Source organism: Gallus gallus, chromosome 1 (genome assembly GCF_016699485.2).
Source record: "Gallus gallus isolate bGalGal1 chromosome 1, bGalGal1.mat.broiler.GRCg7b, whole genome shotgun sequence".
Lineage (NCBI taxonomy): Eukaryota > Metazoa > Chordata > Aves > Galliformes > Phasianidae > Gallus > Gallus gallus.
In genome coordinates this window covers 106,127,746-106,144,427 of record NC_052532.1, presented here as the reverse complement: position 1 = coordinate 106,144,427, position 16,682 = coordinate 106,127,746, and the positions used below count along the sequence as shown (strand labels likewise).

The window sequence follows — 16,682 nt, the reverse complement described above, 5'->3', positions numbered from 1 at the left end:
CTTCTAGTTTCCTAGTTTCTTCTCCTTCTTCACTGCATACAGAATAATTGGATACATTTAAACTCCATGGTAAAATACAATGTTTCCCAATTTATTAGATGGGCACAATGAAATATGCCTTATTTTCTACCCCGCTAGAGCTGGAGCCAAACCAAAGCCGTTCACACAAACAGCCCTGTAAAGTGAAGATGCTTGGATCAACTTCCAAAGTGGTGAGATGTCATTAAACCAAAGCATTGGGTCTGATTGGATCTCCCCACTTCGACAAAGCCTGAACAGACACTGTTTTCCTGTGTATTTCCACTTATTGGTTTGCACAGAGAGTGAAAAGCTTCCTGTTCCATCCTGAGGAAAAGAGATGCAGAGAGAGGTGTTCTGCTCCCTCTGGGGACAAGGAGCTCTGCTCAAATTCATTGTGGCTGTCTCCTGCTGGGCACCTGCTGGGATTTCAGTAGCTGCAGCGGGCAGAGCAGGAGCACAGAGGGCCTCACACCTCCCCTGGATGTGTGTGGGATGAGGGCTGCTGAGACACATCATTCTGGTTGCTTCCACATCCAGTGCTCCGAGCTGGTGGCTGCTGTCCAAGCTGAGCACTCCGCTGCCTCCTGAAGTCTATAAAACTGAGTTTCCCTCATATAAAGAGGGAAAACACTTTCATGTTGTGTTGCTGTAGAAGTATCAGAAAAACTAATGTTTTCTCTACACTCCTTGTTTAATATTCTGCGTAAAAAAAAAATCTGCCTTACCTCACTGAGGCAGTATTTGAAAGGGGTAAGGAGGAAGAAAAAAGAGAAGAAGCACCCAGTGCTTTAATTTAGCCAAAAAGGCTGGATATTCTGTTTATTGTAAGCAGAGGCTCAAACTCTGCTTCCCCAAGGGAGAAAGGCAAAAATGCCACCAACTCTCCCCTTCATCCTGCCTGGTCTTTGGAGTCCTGTCACTGGGGTGCACAGCAGCTGAGGGAGCTGGGGTTGTTCTGTCTGGAGAAGAGGAGGCTCAGGGGAAACATCGTCAATTTCTACAGCCACCTGAGAGGAGGCTGTGGCGAGATGGGAGTCGGCCTCTTCTCCCAGGTAACAGCAATAGGATGAGAGAGAACGGCCTCACGTTGCACCAGGGGAGGTTCAGGTTGGGTATTAAGAATTTATTCTCAGAAGGAGTGGTGAGGCAGTGGCACAGGCTGCCCAGGGAGGTGATGGAGTCACCGTCCCTGGAGGTGTTGAAGAGCCGTGTGGATGTGGCACTGAGGGATGTGGGCAGTGGGCGTGGTGGGGTTGGGCTGACGGTTGGACTGGGTGATCTTAGAGGTCTTTGCCAACCTTAACAATTCAATGATTCTATGGCTCTGTGCAGACGAGTGGTCTGGGGACAGTGCTGAGCTGCGAGAGGCAGACATACGCCACAGGTTCGCTGTCTGACCATGGGCAGGCCACTTTGTTTCCCTGTGATTCAGTTTTCCACTTGTAAAATGGGGATAATAATAGACCTGTGCTTTACAGAGGTGAGCTAAGGACAACTTGACTGCTCTTTAAGCAAGTTATTTAGAGGGTAACTTCAAAGTTAGATTAATAAACACAAAAACACAAGTCAACGTAGCAAGGCACTGCCTGTGCATTTATAGTGGCTTGGGAAAACTATTTATATTTGTTACATTTTTTCTGACACAGTTCTTCACCTTCCTACCACAAAAACAGGTTCTGTGCTGCTACCTGTAGCAACTGGCAGAGGAGAAAAGGTGGGGTAGCTCTTCTGACCGGGGAAAAAAATAAACAGAAGTCAATTTTGTAGATACGTCTGAGATGACAATTCCCTGATGTTATCTGCAGGTAGTTCCCACCACAAAGCTACCACATATAGACCAAAATAAATAGCTGAGCTGCCCTGAGGAAGAGCCTGCAGGTGTTCATTCTTTGACCCGCTCCAATGACACGAGTGGGGTCTTCGTGCATGTCAGAAAGCTTCAAGCTGATGCACCCTCTGTCAGTACCCCAGATAGTTAAAATCTGGGGCTTTAGTTGGTGGATGGGCAATGAAGAGACTTGCAGAGGTATGTTCAGGAGTGGGGTGCCCTGTGGTAACCCCAGGAGGATGCTGCACCTGTGGTTAATTTAATTCAGACACAAATGCAGTGCATCAGAGGGGAGGGCTGATTGCTGCCTGGTTGGCCTGAACATAGCCTGTAGGACCTGCTTGCCTGTGCATGAGGCTGCTGGGCTTTGGGATGGTTTGGGGCCGTGGCGGGAGCCGCAGTAGTCTGGCCAGGAGAGAAGAAAGCAGGTTACGAGGAGGTCAAGCTGCTGACTTAACAGCAGAAAATGGCTGAACTGAATTCAAAATGAGGAGTAAATTACACCGGGGGTATGAATTTGGAAGGATCTACATCTTGGCTCTGCAAGACCTCGGGTCAGGCTGCTGAAGCTTAAACTAATCCAAATGCATGAGGTATTTTACACATCTTGTCTGACTCCGTGTGTTCATGTTTAAGTCCAGTGTGAGGAGCAGCATCCAGCTCCGTGCTGCTGACAACCGAAGCGCTTGCTCTTGGCCCACCAGAATGTCAGATAGAAGTCTTTTTTCATCTTTCTCCCACCCGCACTGCCTCCTTTTTTCTTTTTGGAAGCCCTAATGGGTCTCTTTAACAGTGAAACCGCTGCGATATAATATGTCTTTTTATATTTTATTTTTTTTTTTCCCCTCTCGGGATAATTTATAGCACAGTGTGGAATCTGAGACAGTTCATGCTGTGCCAAAGGGCCTGGCAACAGGAAGAAAGGCCGAGCCACTGAGATTTGGAACCATAATGCAAGTTATAAAATTTAATTTTAGAAATGCAGCTACTGGGAACTGTTTTTGAATGTACATTTTCCCCTTAGTGCATAAAATGGCCTTGTGTCTTGATTACGCTGTTAGGGTGGCATGAAAGAGTGCTCTGTAGAGTAAAGGACATACAGAGCTTTTTGTCGTTTGTTCACCGATACACGAAATTGGAAGCTGAGTGTTTATAAATGTTTAGATGTTAAATATTATGGGAATGTGTGGATTATTTGGAGGAGTTTTGTATCAGTCCGTTTCACTGCTGATGCCCTGAGCTCAGGGAGGACTCCCCAAAGGAGCACAGGAGGTGGAGGGGCAAAGGAGGTGGAGATGCACAGAGAGCTGCCAAAGGGAACTTTTTATTGCAAGATGATGAAAATCAGGAGCAGAGAGGCAGCAAAGTATGGCGTTTGGCAAAAACTGTGGATAACACCACCTTCTTCAATGGAGCAAGTAGAACTAAAGATGTCCGCTCATTGACCTCTAGGCTAGACACTTGAGATATATTCACATCAGGACAACAGTGTTCTTTCGTGTAGAAAGGAAAGGGAAGGAATAAGCAGCAAAGATTCACAAGGCAGCTGATTTCTTGAGACAAATGCAAAGTGCAGATTTGAGACGGGAGGAAAAAGAGGGTTGATGGCATCCACGTGAAGGTCCAAAGCAGAAGGTGCCCTCTTTGGAGTTGGGGATCCTATTCCATTGGCTGAATGCAGACGGGGTTGAGGTTTCTCATAGTGCTGCTGCAGTCAATATCTTGCTCTCCATTTCAAAGAGCATCTTTGATAGGACAATCTGTGTTTCAGAAAGTCTTCTTTTGGTCTTTCTGCTAAGAGGTTGTTTCCTATGAACTGTAAGAAGAAAAATGTGATAGGTTAACTCCTAAGAGGGTGCAAATGAGGTTAGAAAATTTGTGTTTTCATCATGCCTACCAGAAAGCAAGTGCTGCAGTAGGTGAGGCATCCTTTGTATATGCTGTGCGCGTTGCTACTGAGCAACATTACATTTTGTGGCAGCATTACACTGAGGCTCCCAGAGCAGAGAGCACTGAGGGGCAGCAGCTAGAAATGCGTTACCTTGCGTGCTGCTCATTGCTCCTAGCTAAAGCTTATCTTGATACCAGTCCTGCCTGTGGCAAGACAGGTCTCTGCCCTTCTGGATGAACCTGGATGTACCCCAGTGCCATGCTGGAGCAAGGCCTTTCCAACTCCTTTCCTTTCCCCTGGCAGCCCTGTGAGGCCACAGTGCCATGGGGACAGCATTCCAAGGCCTGCCCTAGGCCATGCCCTAGGCCCTGTTCCCCCACCTGGCTGAGGCCAATGCCACTGTGCTTCATCCTATGCTGTCACATTAGGGTCTGCTTTCTTAGAGTTGGATGTCTGATGGGATCTCATGTCTTGGAAACTCCTAGCGCTACTAAGGGAGACTTCATGACCTTGCAGCTGCAGTTCTGCCAGCTTCTGGTGTTTCTTGCCTATTTCTGTCTGGAAAGCAATTGCTAAAGGGTCCAAAAATGAGATTTGTTTGGGTTTGTTATTTTACAGCCCCACAGTACTGAGCACAGTACTTTTTGACAGTCTGGGGTTGAATTTCAGATGAGTTACTCTGATGCAGGGTTAGCACAGGGACCACCACAAGTTTTCTCCTGTTATTCACCCTGTCAGACATTACTTCTTCTATAAATGCCTCCTCTCCCAGAGTGAGCTAGTAAGGAGGCGCTGCTGTTTTCAGTGGGCCTGGTTCTTCAGAGCACACCATGTCTTGGGCTGCCCCATGATATGGTTTCAATGCATCGTTCATTTATCCTGTCCTTGCCGAGAGGTGTTCTCAGTATAACTAACTTCAGATAGCCACTAGCTGGTTAGATACTTCACCAGTGGATGAGTGGTTTAAAAAAGTAAAATTTAAAAGAAAAGTCAACAGACCTCATGTGTCAGTGAGATTTTCTGATCTTTTTCCCCCCCCTCCCACAATAGGACATCGTCAGAAACTAGATGAGCAGACAAAGCCCGGGAGCTTGTCCTTTTCAGAGCGCCTGAGTGAACTGGAGCAGTTGCGTCGTACGGCCATGAGGGTCAGCCCACACCACCCAGCCCCCACACCCAACCCACGAGCCTCCTTGAACCACACCACTGCTTTTAACCCTCAGCCTCAGAGTCAGATTCAGGGTAAGTACCCAAAATCCTTCCCTGCTCGCCCAGCACCCGCTCAGCCCTGCTGAGAGCTCCTGGGCTCAGAGGCACTTCCTGCCTTGCTCCCATCTCTCTTTTTTGGCTGTCCCGAGACGCGTGGAGGCCTTGCAAGTCTTTGCTTTCTTGCAAAGGTACATTATCACAGGGTTTTTTAATATTTATAGGTGCATTACTTGATGGGTAGTTATCAGTTAATTGTGTGCTTGAATGAGACAGAAGTGCCGTCAAGGCCTTGATTTGGCCTTTCAAGGGAGGCAGTCGCAAAGAGAGCTTTAGGCAAAGGACCTTAGAGACAAAACCTGAATGTGAGAGGGCTGGTTTGAACTTATTTCTCGGGCTGGTGGTTATCCACTGGGTTGTATTTGATCGAAAACTTATAAAATGATGACTCTGGAGTCCAGTTTCCTCTGAGATGGAGGTTCACATAGGCCAGTGAAACCAAGCAATCCAGTTGGAAACCTTATCTGCCTCTGCTGGATCTGAGTCTGTCACTGCTAAGATCGAATCTGCCACCAAAATCTGTTGCAACGTAGTAAGCAAAGGATCAGATCACTACACTCGGCTGATAACACCATTTGCAAAATGCATATCACTGTGCAGGTTCATAGTGAGATGCCCCCAGAGGAAGGATGTAGCATGGTACTTGTTACAGTGAGAGATGTTCTCAGTGTAGTTTTCCTGTGCTCTTCTGCCCGGAAAGAAATGGTCGTAGTTGAGGTTCTCTGCTGATGCTCTGGGGAGAGAGATTTCTTCAACGGGTTCTTTTTTTGGTATTTATTTTTAAAGTCAAGGTTTACTTTTGTGCATACAGAAAAGGTTATTACTTATAGAATATAATGCTTGCTGCCTCTAGGGAGGTCTTTGGTCCACTGACATCTATTGCAAACCTGCTGCTGACGTCACAGGGAGCAGGATTGGGCATTTCTGGGAAGTATATATTGTGTTGTAGAAGAGGCAGGGAAAAAAAAAACACAGAAGGACCACAAAGCACCTTCCTTCCCTGGATCTAATCCTGCAATTTGCCAACCCACAACTCTCACCTCCTTTGCCATTCTGAGCTGTAGAGCAGGCTGTGCCGTAGGCTTCTGCACACAGCTCAGCTCCTGCAAAAGCTAATGCCCGTGCTGCTGTGGCTGCTCAGCAGCCTGCAGGTCTGTGTGTGGAAGTATCAGTCACAGACGTGCATTCCTTGGCTTCTTGGGAACTCTATATGCTTAGCAGAGTATCAGGTTCAGCCACGCTTATCCCCCTTCCCTTGTTCTGCATGGAGGTCCCTCACTGGGACGGCTTCTCGCCTTTCTGGGGACTCAGCTGCTCTCTCCAGAAATACATTTAGTATGTTGCTCTACTTTGCTCTCCATGAACATGGCTTTAGTATGTTTCACCTGCTGATGTAGCTCTGAAGCAGTTGAGCTGGTAGTGTTTCCTCATTGGTGCCCTCCTCCAAAGCTTCCTCTGAGTTCCCCGTAGTCTCTGTGTCCGCAATCGCATGTTGTTGTAGGACCTTCTTGAACAACTTGTTGAAGCTGCAGTCTCTGCTGGTGAGATAAACTCAAGTCCAAATCCTCTGTGATGCCGGGCTCCTGCTGTGGGCACCTTTTGGCTGGCAGGGCTCATCTTTGCCCCTCTGTTGCGGCAGGGCAAAAGGGCTGGGTGGCGATGAGCTGCACCACCACTGTATGTTTGTCAGTGCTCGAAGCAGGGCTGGCTGTCAGGCCAGTCTGCTGGGGGTTATCTGGAGAGCTGGGGTGTTTCCATTTGTACTTTTTTATGTTTTAGAATGACATCCCCAAAATGACATGCTTCTGACCCTGGAGAGCACAGGGTGCTTTATATTCAGGCAGAAGGCATAAATGCCCATACGTTGCTAGTAGCAACGTAGCAGCATCACGTCGTGCTTTAACTCACACCATTATGAATCACAGGCTACTCCTCTCTTCATCCAAGCCCAATTATCTTTTTCAAAAAAACAAAACTAACTCAAAATAGACATCTCAGAATAGTTCTTGGATTTAAAGGGGCAGGTTGCCATGCCACTAAACCACTGTTTATTTGTTGAGGTTTTCGTCTATAAAAGGATTGAGGTTAATTTTAACTTCCTATTTTACCCAGTCTTGAATCTGAGCATAAAGCTGCTTGTGTCATGGATACAAGTCCAAGCAAGTTAAGAGACCATAAATTGCTATAATCGAGTTTTATGCTTCTTTCATATCACAAGGAGTGAGCGAGTACACCTGTTCATTTAAAACTTCTAACCATAACCAATTCACAGACAAAAGGGGAACAAAAGAGGAGAGAAGGCTTCCACCACATCACACATGTTTGAAGTTGAAAGATTACTTTGTGCAAGAACTGAGCGTATCGTGTCAAAGGCTTTGACCCAGCTCGCAGCGTAAGGAAATGCAGTTAGAGCTCAGACAGCAGCTAACACTTCATCCTTAACTCAACCCTTCCTTTGCACAGAGGAAGAGAAAATAGAGCTATGTGAGCCAGGTTGGGTTGCTATTCATGAAAGTTTAGGCAAAACCCTCGCAGAGCATTGGAATTTACACGTGCATTAAATGTAAATCTTTATATTTATTATGGCTGAGTTTCTTCTAATACCCGGTCTGAACCAGACAGTTAATACGTGATTAGTAATTTTACAGTGGTTAATGTTAACTGGAGTGGGTAGATCCATAATGCAGGAATAGTAGAAATATGAATTCGTGTGGTTCCTTTGTAGTATGATTTTTTTAAGGGCCAATATAAATGTTTTATATCTGTAAGTCATCAGCCTCGGAAGGTATTCTTCTGAGGCAGTAACACGGAGCTAATAAATAGCCTAAGCAAATTAGGAGGTTAGGAGTATCATCCTAACATGCCTGCAATTCAATTTCTTCAACCATTTTCATTTTCACAGTATCCCAATGAATGCTTCCAACCAGTGACTTACGAATTACCTGCGAGGTGGAAAAATAGATAGAATAAAGCTATTTTTCCTGTCTGGGGAAAACAATCACTGTAATCACTTTAAGCTGTATGCTTCTGTTTCTGTTTGTGCTTTTATAGCCCTCAAAATATTTGAGCTTTCTTGCTCACTTTTTTTTTTTTTTTTCCGTTTTGTAACCTTATATGTTAAGTTTCAGCTGGGACGTGTTTTTATGAGCAAGACTAAAATCCCTGGAAACGAGAGTCTGTAATAAAACTGCTGACAGATCTTTAACCAAAGCAGCAGAACCAGCACCGATGGCAAAGTAACAGAGATCGTGTCGAGATCAGCTTTTTGAATTAGCAAGAAACTTAACGATGGAGAGATTATTTTGTTACAGGCCAGCCTTTTGTCTTCCTCCAGGTGCACTGCTCTTTGTTGAGGAGACATTTCAAGGTCTTTGCTATCGTAATCTTGCTCTACTAAAAACAGCCCGAGTTTATCAGGGTTCCCATGGACAAGGGAAACGCAGTAGTGGAGTCAAGGGCGGTGTTTAAGTGTGGGGAATTAAGGCAGCTTTGTTCTTGCAATGACTGCATCCTGCCCCAATTCCTAATATTTCCACTCAGCAGGCCACAGGTTAGCAGAGCCAGAAGCGTGCACAAGGCAGCTCTCATCCAAGACAGATACACGTCCTCCCAGGATCCCAGACTCGCCAGCCCTTTCCCCTATGCAGTATGCTAAATGCCTGTATTTTCACATCCTCCGAAGCCATGTCTGTCTCTCTCTGCCATTCCTTCAACATAGCATCATCATGTTTCCACTTGATTAACCACATGACCTCTCCATCCCAAAATACTCTCCCAGGTATCTCAAGCGAGTTCCATCAGAGCTTGGCACCCTGCCTATCACCACCCTCTCTGACTGGCAGGGTTGTGGCAGGTGGCCATCGGGAGCCCTCATGTCATTTCCCAGCAATGTGGCCAGGGATGCAGTGCCCCAGTGCTTTTTCCTAGGTGCCCAGAGCTCACCTCCCCAGCTCCAGAGCAACATTTCTGTACCATAAGCCAGGATGCTTGAATTTTGTGAGTGGCCAGGGCATGTCCCTTCAATGGAGACGCTGGGGGTGGGCAAGCAACGTGCTGGAAGCACATGACAACAAAGCAGGAGGACACCGGGTGAAGGAGAGGTAAAGCCACCCTGGTGTTGAGGACCCATGGCTTGAGTGCCACGGCCACTGGGAGGTCGCAGGAAATTTGGTGAATGAGTGGTGTTTTCACAAAGTATTTGCAAAGCAGATCTGTTTAGCTGGAAGATTTCCAACTGGCTATGTCAAGAGGAGATGTTACAGGGAGAAGTACCTTTTTACTGAAAGTACAGTGCGTTTTGTTGATTCATCTTTGTGTCTCGACAGATAATGCTTTAATATTGCCATGAATAACCTCAGCAGCTTTTCTCTTTAAAGGGTGCAGTGTCATTAGTAGCAGACTCGCCCTACTATTTATTTGCTGTGTCATAAACCAGCTTCCATGTGAAGGGATGAGCACAATGGTGCATGAACCAGATTAGCTTACTGAAAGCCTCTCATTCAGTCTAACAGAATTCCACTCAGGTGGAAAAATCACTCCTTTTTCACGATCCCTACTAACAAATCTATGTAAACCTCCTTCTGACGAGTACTCAAGCCCATCCCATAGCTCTGCAGGCACAGGTGCTGTTGTTTTTGTCCAGAGTTACTCGTGTTGACCAAACTGGAGCATGTTTTCGGGAAGTTTGCTTGAAAGCATAAATTGGAAGGTAACATCACTAATATGACTCTTTGCCATTTGCAGAAGCAGAAAGCTAAGTTGTGTGGCACTTCTGGCCAAGCAAGACTTCTCATTTTGCTGTGAAACTAACGCTTTCCAGATCTGTATCTTGGAGAACGTTTGTGATGTTGTACTGTAAATAGAATGTATTCTATAGAACGGAAGATGGGTTGTAAATATCTCTGGTAAAAATATAAGCAAGAGATATGTACTATAGAGAAATAACCCTCAACTTCATCATGTTCACTGTTTCTTGGCTCCAGCCCTTCACATTGCTTTTCACTTTACCATTTCATCCTGTGTGGAAATAGGCTCTTTGCATCAAGATGTATGGCATTCATTTGATTTGTAAAGTTCTTAAGAGCAGTTGGGTCTTCTCCAAATATTGACAGGAATAAAATTTTGTTACCTGCCGAGCCTTTGCTTGTGTGCAGGGCTGGTTCTGTGTGACATAAGAGAGGGACTGTTAACAGCCAGAAGCGGCCCAGAAACAAAATGGTCTCAAGGAATTCCCTGTGTTTGGCATTAGAAACTTTCACTCCACCGTCACCTCCCCATCATCTTCTCACCTGTCAGAAGCAGGGACCCTGTTTTGCCATTTTCAGGTACCATAGGTGGGATACTGCATTCGTAGCAAGACAGAAATTTCTAGAAAAATCTCATCCAAGGTTTGATCCATGATCATCCAGTGTTTAAGAAAAATTAAGCACGAGGTGCAAAAGGAGCTGTTAGAATGATGGGAGGAGCACAGAGCTTACTTTAAAGAGATCAGCAGTCAGGTTTATTGAGGGCTTCAAAACAAAGGCTGTGAGCAAAGATAGCTGCAGTCAGTAAACACAGCAAAGGGGCTCTACACCAGGGAGGGAGGAGCCCTGTTTGTGCTGAAAGACCATGCTGGCTTGGGAGCAAGTGGTTATTCTCTAAGTTGGCCATCAATGAATTTAGGCAGGAAATCAGAATATGGTTCCCAGGTATTTGTGCAGCCCTGGCAGCCTTCCAGGGGGGCGATTAGAGACAAAAAGATGTAATTTAAGACATATCTTAGAGCTTACTCTTATGTAAATGCACAATATAGGATGTGGCTGGACTGCACAACCCCGGAGATGCTTTCTGGGCTCATATTTTGTTCCATTCAATCAATTCCCTGCACCTGTGGCTTCAACAAGACCAAATGAGTTCATTCTCATTCTCATGGGACAGGCAATGGAAGACTCACGTATGTTCTCAATGCTGTGCTCAGTCACCTCTCAGAACCGAGACACAGTCTGCCTGTAGATTCCCAGTGTCTTCCTGGCTCCCACCTTCACCGCCATGTCTCCAGCAGTCCCAGGACAGACCTCAGGCAGTTCCCCAGCTCTGGCACTGCCAGGCACTGCATGTGGGTAGCCAGGGATGCAAACCTTGTACCTATCCCATTGAGGAGAAGACTTCCCCAGGTACTTGTGGCAGGAAGCCATCCTTGAGAGTTCAGATCCCCTAGCCACATATCAGTGTCCCCAGCCTGTTAGAGATGAGGCAGCACCAGGTGAGGAGGTGAGCTCCTCAGGCCCAGGCAGCATGCACAGCTACAGGGCACCAGCCTTGCTCAGGGGCCCTGCCTGCCTCTTTTCATGCAGCTCTCAAAAAAAAAAAAAAGGGCTTGAAACCCTTTTTCATCAACTTAACGCCCTAATGGAAAGAGTTATGTAATGATGTTTAATCCAGAAGATTTCCAAGTGTCGATATATATCAAAGATACCGATCTTTGTATTCCAATTGCCTGGCACTTCCTGAGGTTATAAAAGCAGTAGATAAGGCAGCAAATATGTTCTCAGTCCCCAAGCAACATCTCCACTTACACGAATTTTCCTTATGTTTTTTCCTTTATTTTTTTTTTATATCCTCAACACGGCACATCCTAGAGCACCCCTCTTACTGAAGACTTGACAGCCTTGGTTTTTAAGCAGAAGGAAAGGAGCTTAGAAGTCTTTTTGTTGTTGTTGTTGAAGGTTTTGCCTAAGGTTTGACAGTCCTTCTGAGTACCTTTTGGCAAGCTGTTTGGAACACAAAAACTTTAAAGAGTTTTTAGGAAAGTTTGTCGCAGCAGAAAGGTGTCTTAGCAAGATTTTAGTTAGTGGCCAAGCATCTTGGCCCCAGAGAAATCAGTGACAATGATAGAGATGCCTTTGGAAATGCCCCTAGCTGCCTCACTGAATCTTTTGGGCAGGGATAAAACTTGGCAGACGCAGTTCTTTAGTCAGTCCATTGTCTCTTGCCACATGATAGCTATGTTGAGCTGATGGATACCACTAGAGAAACAGAGCTTGCAGGTAGGAACAAGTATCCCTATTTCAGCTCTTCACTTTCACAGCAGATCTCTCCGTTTCACTTCGTTTTGCCATTTCTGAATCACTAATCCAGACTCCCCACTCCAATGCGAAAGTGTAGGCACTCTTTGACTTGGTGCAGGAACCTTGTAGGTGCATTAACATCACCCTGTGTAAGTGCTTTCAGTGGTCACTGTGATGGTCAGAGACAAGAGCGAATTCCTTGGGCTCATTTCTTGCTTCCTTCACTCCCCCATGGCACAGCAGTGCTGGAGGCACCCTTCTAAGCTGCTGCCTCTGGGTCCTCTTCTTGGCTGCTCGCTTCTGGGGCAGTGGACAGACTCAGCATCCTTCAGGACGGCAGCTTCCATGCAGCCTCCTCTGAGCCATGCTGTGTTGTACCTCTGTGACATTTCATATCTACTGGTGAGCTGTGTCGCCGAGCTCTCTTTGATTTTCTATGGGAACATCTTATCCCAGCTGACCGCTTCTCTTCCTCAGCACCAAACCCCACCTGTTGCAGTGATATGCTGAAGCTGTCTAAAGCAAATATCCCTCCTTGCCCCACTGCCCTGAACCTTGGAGGGCAGAAAGTGGACGTGTGCTTGACAGCATTCTAGCATTTGAGGCAGATGCTTTTTGGTTTTTTGGGTTATTCCTTACTGCCCCTCGAAGGAAATTCTTGGTCTTTCAATAGCCCAATTGTGATGAAGATTAAAAGCACTGATTGCAAAACTCTGGTAAATAAAATCTCTTAGTTCTTTACTGACAAATCCAGTTTCTTTCCATAGCATTCTTCTCTTTAATCCCCTCTTGGCAGAACATGACATGTTTTGATACCAGAGCTCAAATTACCTCCCATGGTAAATAAAACAAACAAAAAAAATAAATAAATAAGAACTCCTTACCCTAAAAACAAACACCCACTGAAACCACTTATTATTCAGCTGATGCTGCTGCCCGTGTGCCAGAAGATATTGCTTTGATTTTGTAATTGAATGCATTGTTTTCCCTCAAATACTGTATTGAGCCTTTCCAAACCCAAAATGCTGCAGTGACCACAGGCACCCCTACTACTCGCAATTTAGAAAATAAAGAAGGTAACGAATGAGAAGACCAACACACAACTTGGTCCCTGTGCCCAGGCAGATGTGAATCCAACAGGCCTTCTCGTTTTTCACCTCGGTGACTTCTGCTCCACTCAGTGTGCTGGATCTCTGTGTGGACCTCCTTCTGGCTGTGAGGCTGAGCCCTCCAGCTCCAGTGGGATTTCATCCATGGGGCAGGGGCTCCATCAGAGCATCAAGTGCAGGCATGCCCTTGCCTTTTCCGCTGCCATGTCTTTACCAAGGTGTTACGTCAAGCCACTCTCCTCCAATAATCCCCCGTGTGTCGAGAGTTCACAGGGCTCTTCTCACATGACTGAGTACACAATACACCCTTAGTAAACTTATTCGTAAGTTTTCCCTGTATGTGTTCAGTATATTATGACCCCTACAAATGGAGATTGTTTGCATGTGAAAAGCAGTGTTCTTGGATATGCTTTCTAAAGTAGTTTTGTGGGGAAGCGCACACTGTATAGCCAATAGAGGATTGCGTCCATCTGACCTTTTTCGTACTGTATATACATCTCTTCACTTAAAAGCACTGAAAAACATAAGCATAGGAAATAGATCCATTGAAAAATTGTGGTTTTGCTCTGAAGGTCAGCTTGATTTCTAACTGTAAATGTCTAGGTCTGTTTCAGAGGTTTATCTGTACTGGGCAACATAATCAGTTGATTGGTGATTGTGAGAGCTTGCAGGTCTTGGGGTTCAACTCCTGGCATTTCCAGGGAGCCTGGATTTCTGAAAATGGGTTGCTTTGAATGTCTTTGATTAGGTATCCAAAAATGGAACTAGATCGCTAGGCATGCTTTATAATCTAAACCATTGTGGTTTACTTCCTCTGTATTTTAAAGTAAGTACAATTACCAGAGCTTTTAGGAATGACTTGGCCGGCTTAGGTTCCCTCATTTCTTGATGATGAAGTTCAGGTGATGAATGAAAAATACTGAAGCCAAAATCCTTCTTAGAGAAAAAAAAAGTTGTATATTAACCGCTTTATTCATTTATAAGTTTTCAGTATTCAAAGAAGTTGCTGTAAACTGGTATGTCCTTTGAACTGTAGAAGAGACAACGTTTTGTCAGCAGTGATGCTTTATTTTATTAGTGTAATGATGATTTACAACTAGCTGAACAAGTATGGCATTTATGATGATTTCAGTTCTCATTGCATAAGCTTACCGAAGTGCATTTACTTTGAAATCTCCCAAGTCCAAATGATGATCCTCATTCAGCAGTAAAGCACGAGAATAGCTGCTCAAAAGAACAGCCTCTTTGACATCCTCAACACCTACATGTACACGAGCAATTTTACATGCAAAACCACTTGCAAATTCAGACCCAGTATTAATGACCTTATGGGGAAAGTATCGACCAGAAAACTGTACTACTCTAGTGTACATGATAAAAGTGAACACTTGTATTAACTTGAAAAAGAACCACACAAAAGGGACTTTTCAAATGAGTGCAAACCAAGATTAGCCAGCTAGCGTTCACCTAGATACAAATGGAGTGCTAGCAGATTGCCTCCTCTGCAAACATTGTTTTGAAAGCCCCTCTTTCAGCTTGTAAGCACCTACCTGGGCTTTTGAGCCAAGCTCTTGTGATGGTGGCACTCCCCAGCCACCACCCCTGCAAGCCCTCCCATTGCCCAGCCAGAGGAAGAGATTACGGATGAATGTGGCAGGGAACCAGCCTGGGACCCGCAGCTGTGTCAGGGCCAGGAGCCAGCCCTTGTCCCAGGAAGAGTCTGTCAGCCTTCAGTTGGCAGGAGACTGTGTTAGGAAATGCAAGAACTGAGTGATCTGCTCCCAGGACAGAGGAACTGGTGATGCCTGAGACGAGGGCTTGCAGCCATCCCAGTGGGGGCACCCAGATCTTCCACAGAAATGGGCTGTGACATGAGGGCAAGCAGGAACGACACAGAGGGAGCAAGCTGCTGCAACGACACAGCCACTAGTCAGGGGCTTGGTGCTGGGACCTGCAAGCGTGCTGGGAGCACACGTTTCATGTACCACCTGCGTGTTGCACCGTGTACGTGGTACATGAAAACAGGGCAGGCTCCATCACCAGGAGCATAGGGAGAAAATGGGCAGAGCAAAGCCTCAGGCACAGCAAGAGGGCTGGGCCTGGTGCTGGGTCACCCCTGGGTGACTGAGGCCGGGGTGGCACGTGGGATCACTCCTGCATGTGGCTAAGCCATCAGCTGCACCCACGCTGCCCGCCCATGCCCTCACCGGGTGAGTAACCCAGCCAGACACAGCACAGGGACTGCTGGGGTGAAGCGGGTGAGAGAAGGAAAGGCAGAGAGCACAAAAACAGGTTTTCCTAGAAAAGTGAAGGAAACGTATCCGTGAAACAAAAAGAAAAAGAAAAATTAAAAAAAAAAAAAAAAAGGAAAGGAAGAAAGAGAAAAGAGAACCAGCTGTGCTAATTCTTGTACTTGTTTGATCATGTTCAGAGCCTCCCAGACTCCCGTGGAAGGGAATGGTTTTGTTTCGTGAGGGTGGTGCAGACTGAATGCGTGTCCATGTGATTTTTGTATTTGTACATTAAACATTTCCCCAAGTTGTAATTCCTTCCCTCCTGCACTTGGAATAAAGCGACTTTACAAGAAGTCCTGCCTCCAAACAGCAAGCAAAGGAGGGCTGTTGGGGCAAGATAGGGCAAATGTAAATGTGTCTGAGCTAGCTGCTCCACCCAGCCTCTCATCTTTATATGAAAAAAAAAAATGTTTCCAATAACCGAAACAGGCAAGGGCTGATCTGCACAGACGGTCTGCAGGCATCTGCCCAAGAAGCTGACGGTTGGCTGGTACATCCTCATCTGATTTATGTTGTGTGTGTGTTAAGCCTTAAATTGTTGAGTCTCTGGCTGGCTGCAGTGGTATTACTGGATGGTTGGTGTATGTTTTCAGCTCACAGAGCTGGCTCTGATACTGGGCTTGTTGGCGCTGAATCAATTCCAATCTCACACCTGTCTGAGACAATGAGGGCCTTGTTGCACACATCTCCACCAAAGGCTGTCATACAACTTATTTTTCACATTTGAAGAAGGAGGAAAAAAAAAATGAAGGGAGGGCTGAGGACATGCTGTCTCCTTACAGGACACGGCCCCAATGCTTTGAGGCAATCATGCCCTTCTTTTCAGGGGAAAACGTATTTACAAAACAAAGGCAGTGGAGAGTTTATGAAAAGTATTGCTTGGTCTTGCCAGTTAAATATGCCTGAGGTTCGGTCTCTGAGGACTTTGGCATGGGAGATGGGCACCTTGTTCGTCACAGACTCCCTAAGATGTTTCCCTCCAGCTGGGCCAGCGCTATGAATAGCTTCTTATCAGTTTGCCTAGTACCTGTGTCATTTACCCAGTGCCTTGGGGACATTTCTTGAGATCTCAGAGGGTTGTGCAAGGTGCTGGGCTTAGATGCCAGCATGGTCAAGATCCTCTACTTCCTGGCACTGAAGTGGCTCAGTCTGGGTGGAGGATCATCCTGGCTCAGGCACCATTAACTCCGGAAGCGAAGGCAGGAGTCTGATTTTTGTTTTGGT

The 16,682-nt window shown here is 46.0% G+C and overlaps 1 protein-coding gene across 5 annotated transcripts in view; it reads left to right on the top strand.

Annotated features, from left to right (window-relative positions):
* The window catches only part of RUNX1 (runt-related transcription factor 1), a 153,428-nt gene that overhangs the window by 114,351 nt on the left and 22,395 nt on the right, over positions 1-16,682 (top strand). For 3 of the 5 annotated variants that reach the window (NM_001396968.1, XM_025146751.3, XM_025146753.3), the window contains one exon: positions 4,791-4,982. The exons of the other annotated variants lie outside the window; for them this stretch is intronic. In NM_001396968.1, coding sequence (NP_001383897.1) covers positions 4,791-4,982 — 192 coding nt within the window. The remainder of the gene's footprint in view (positions 1-4,790; positions 4,983-16,682) is intronic. 5 annotated transcript variants of the gene reach the window in all.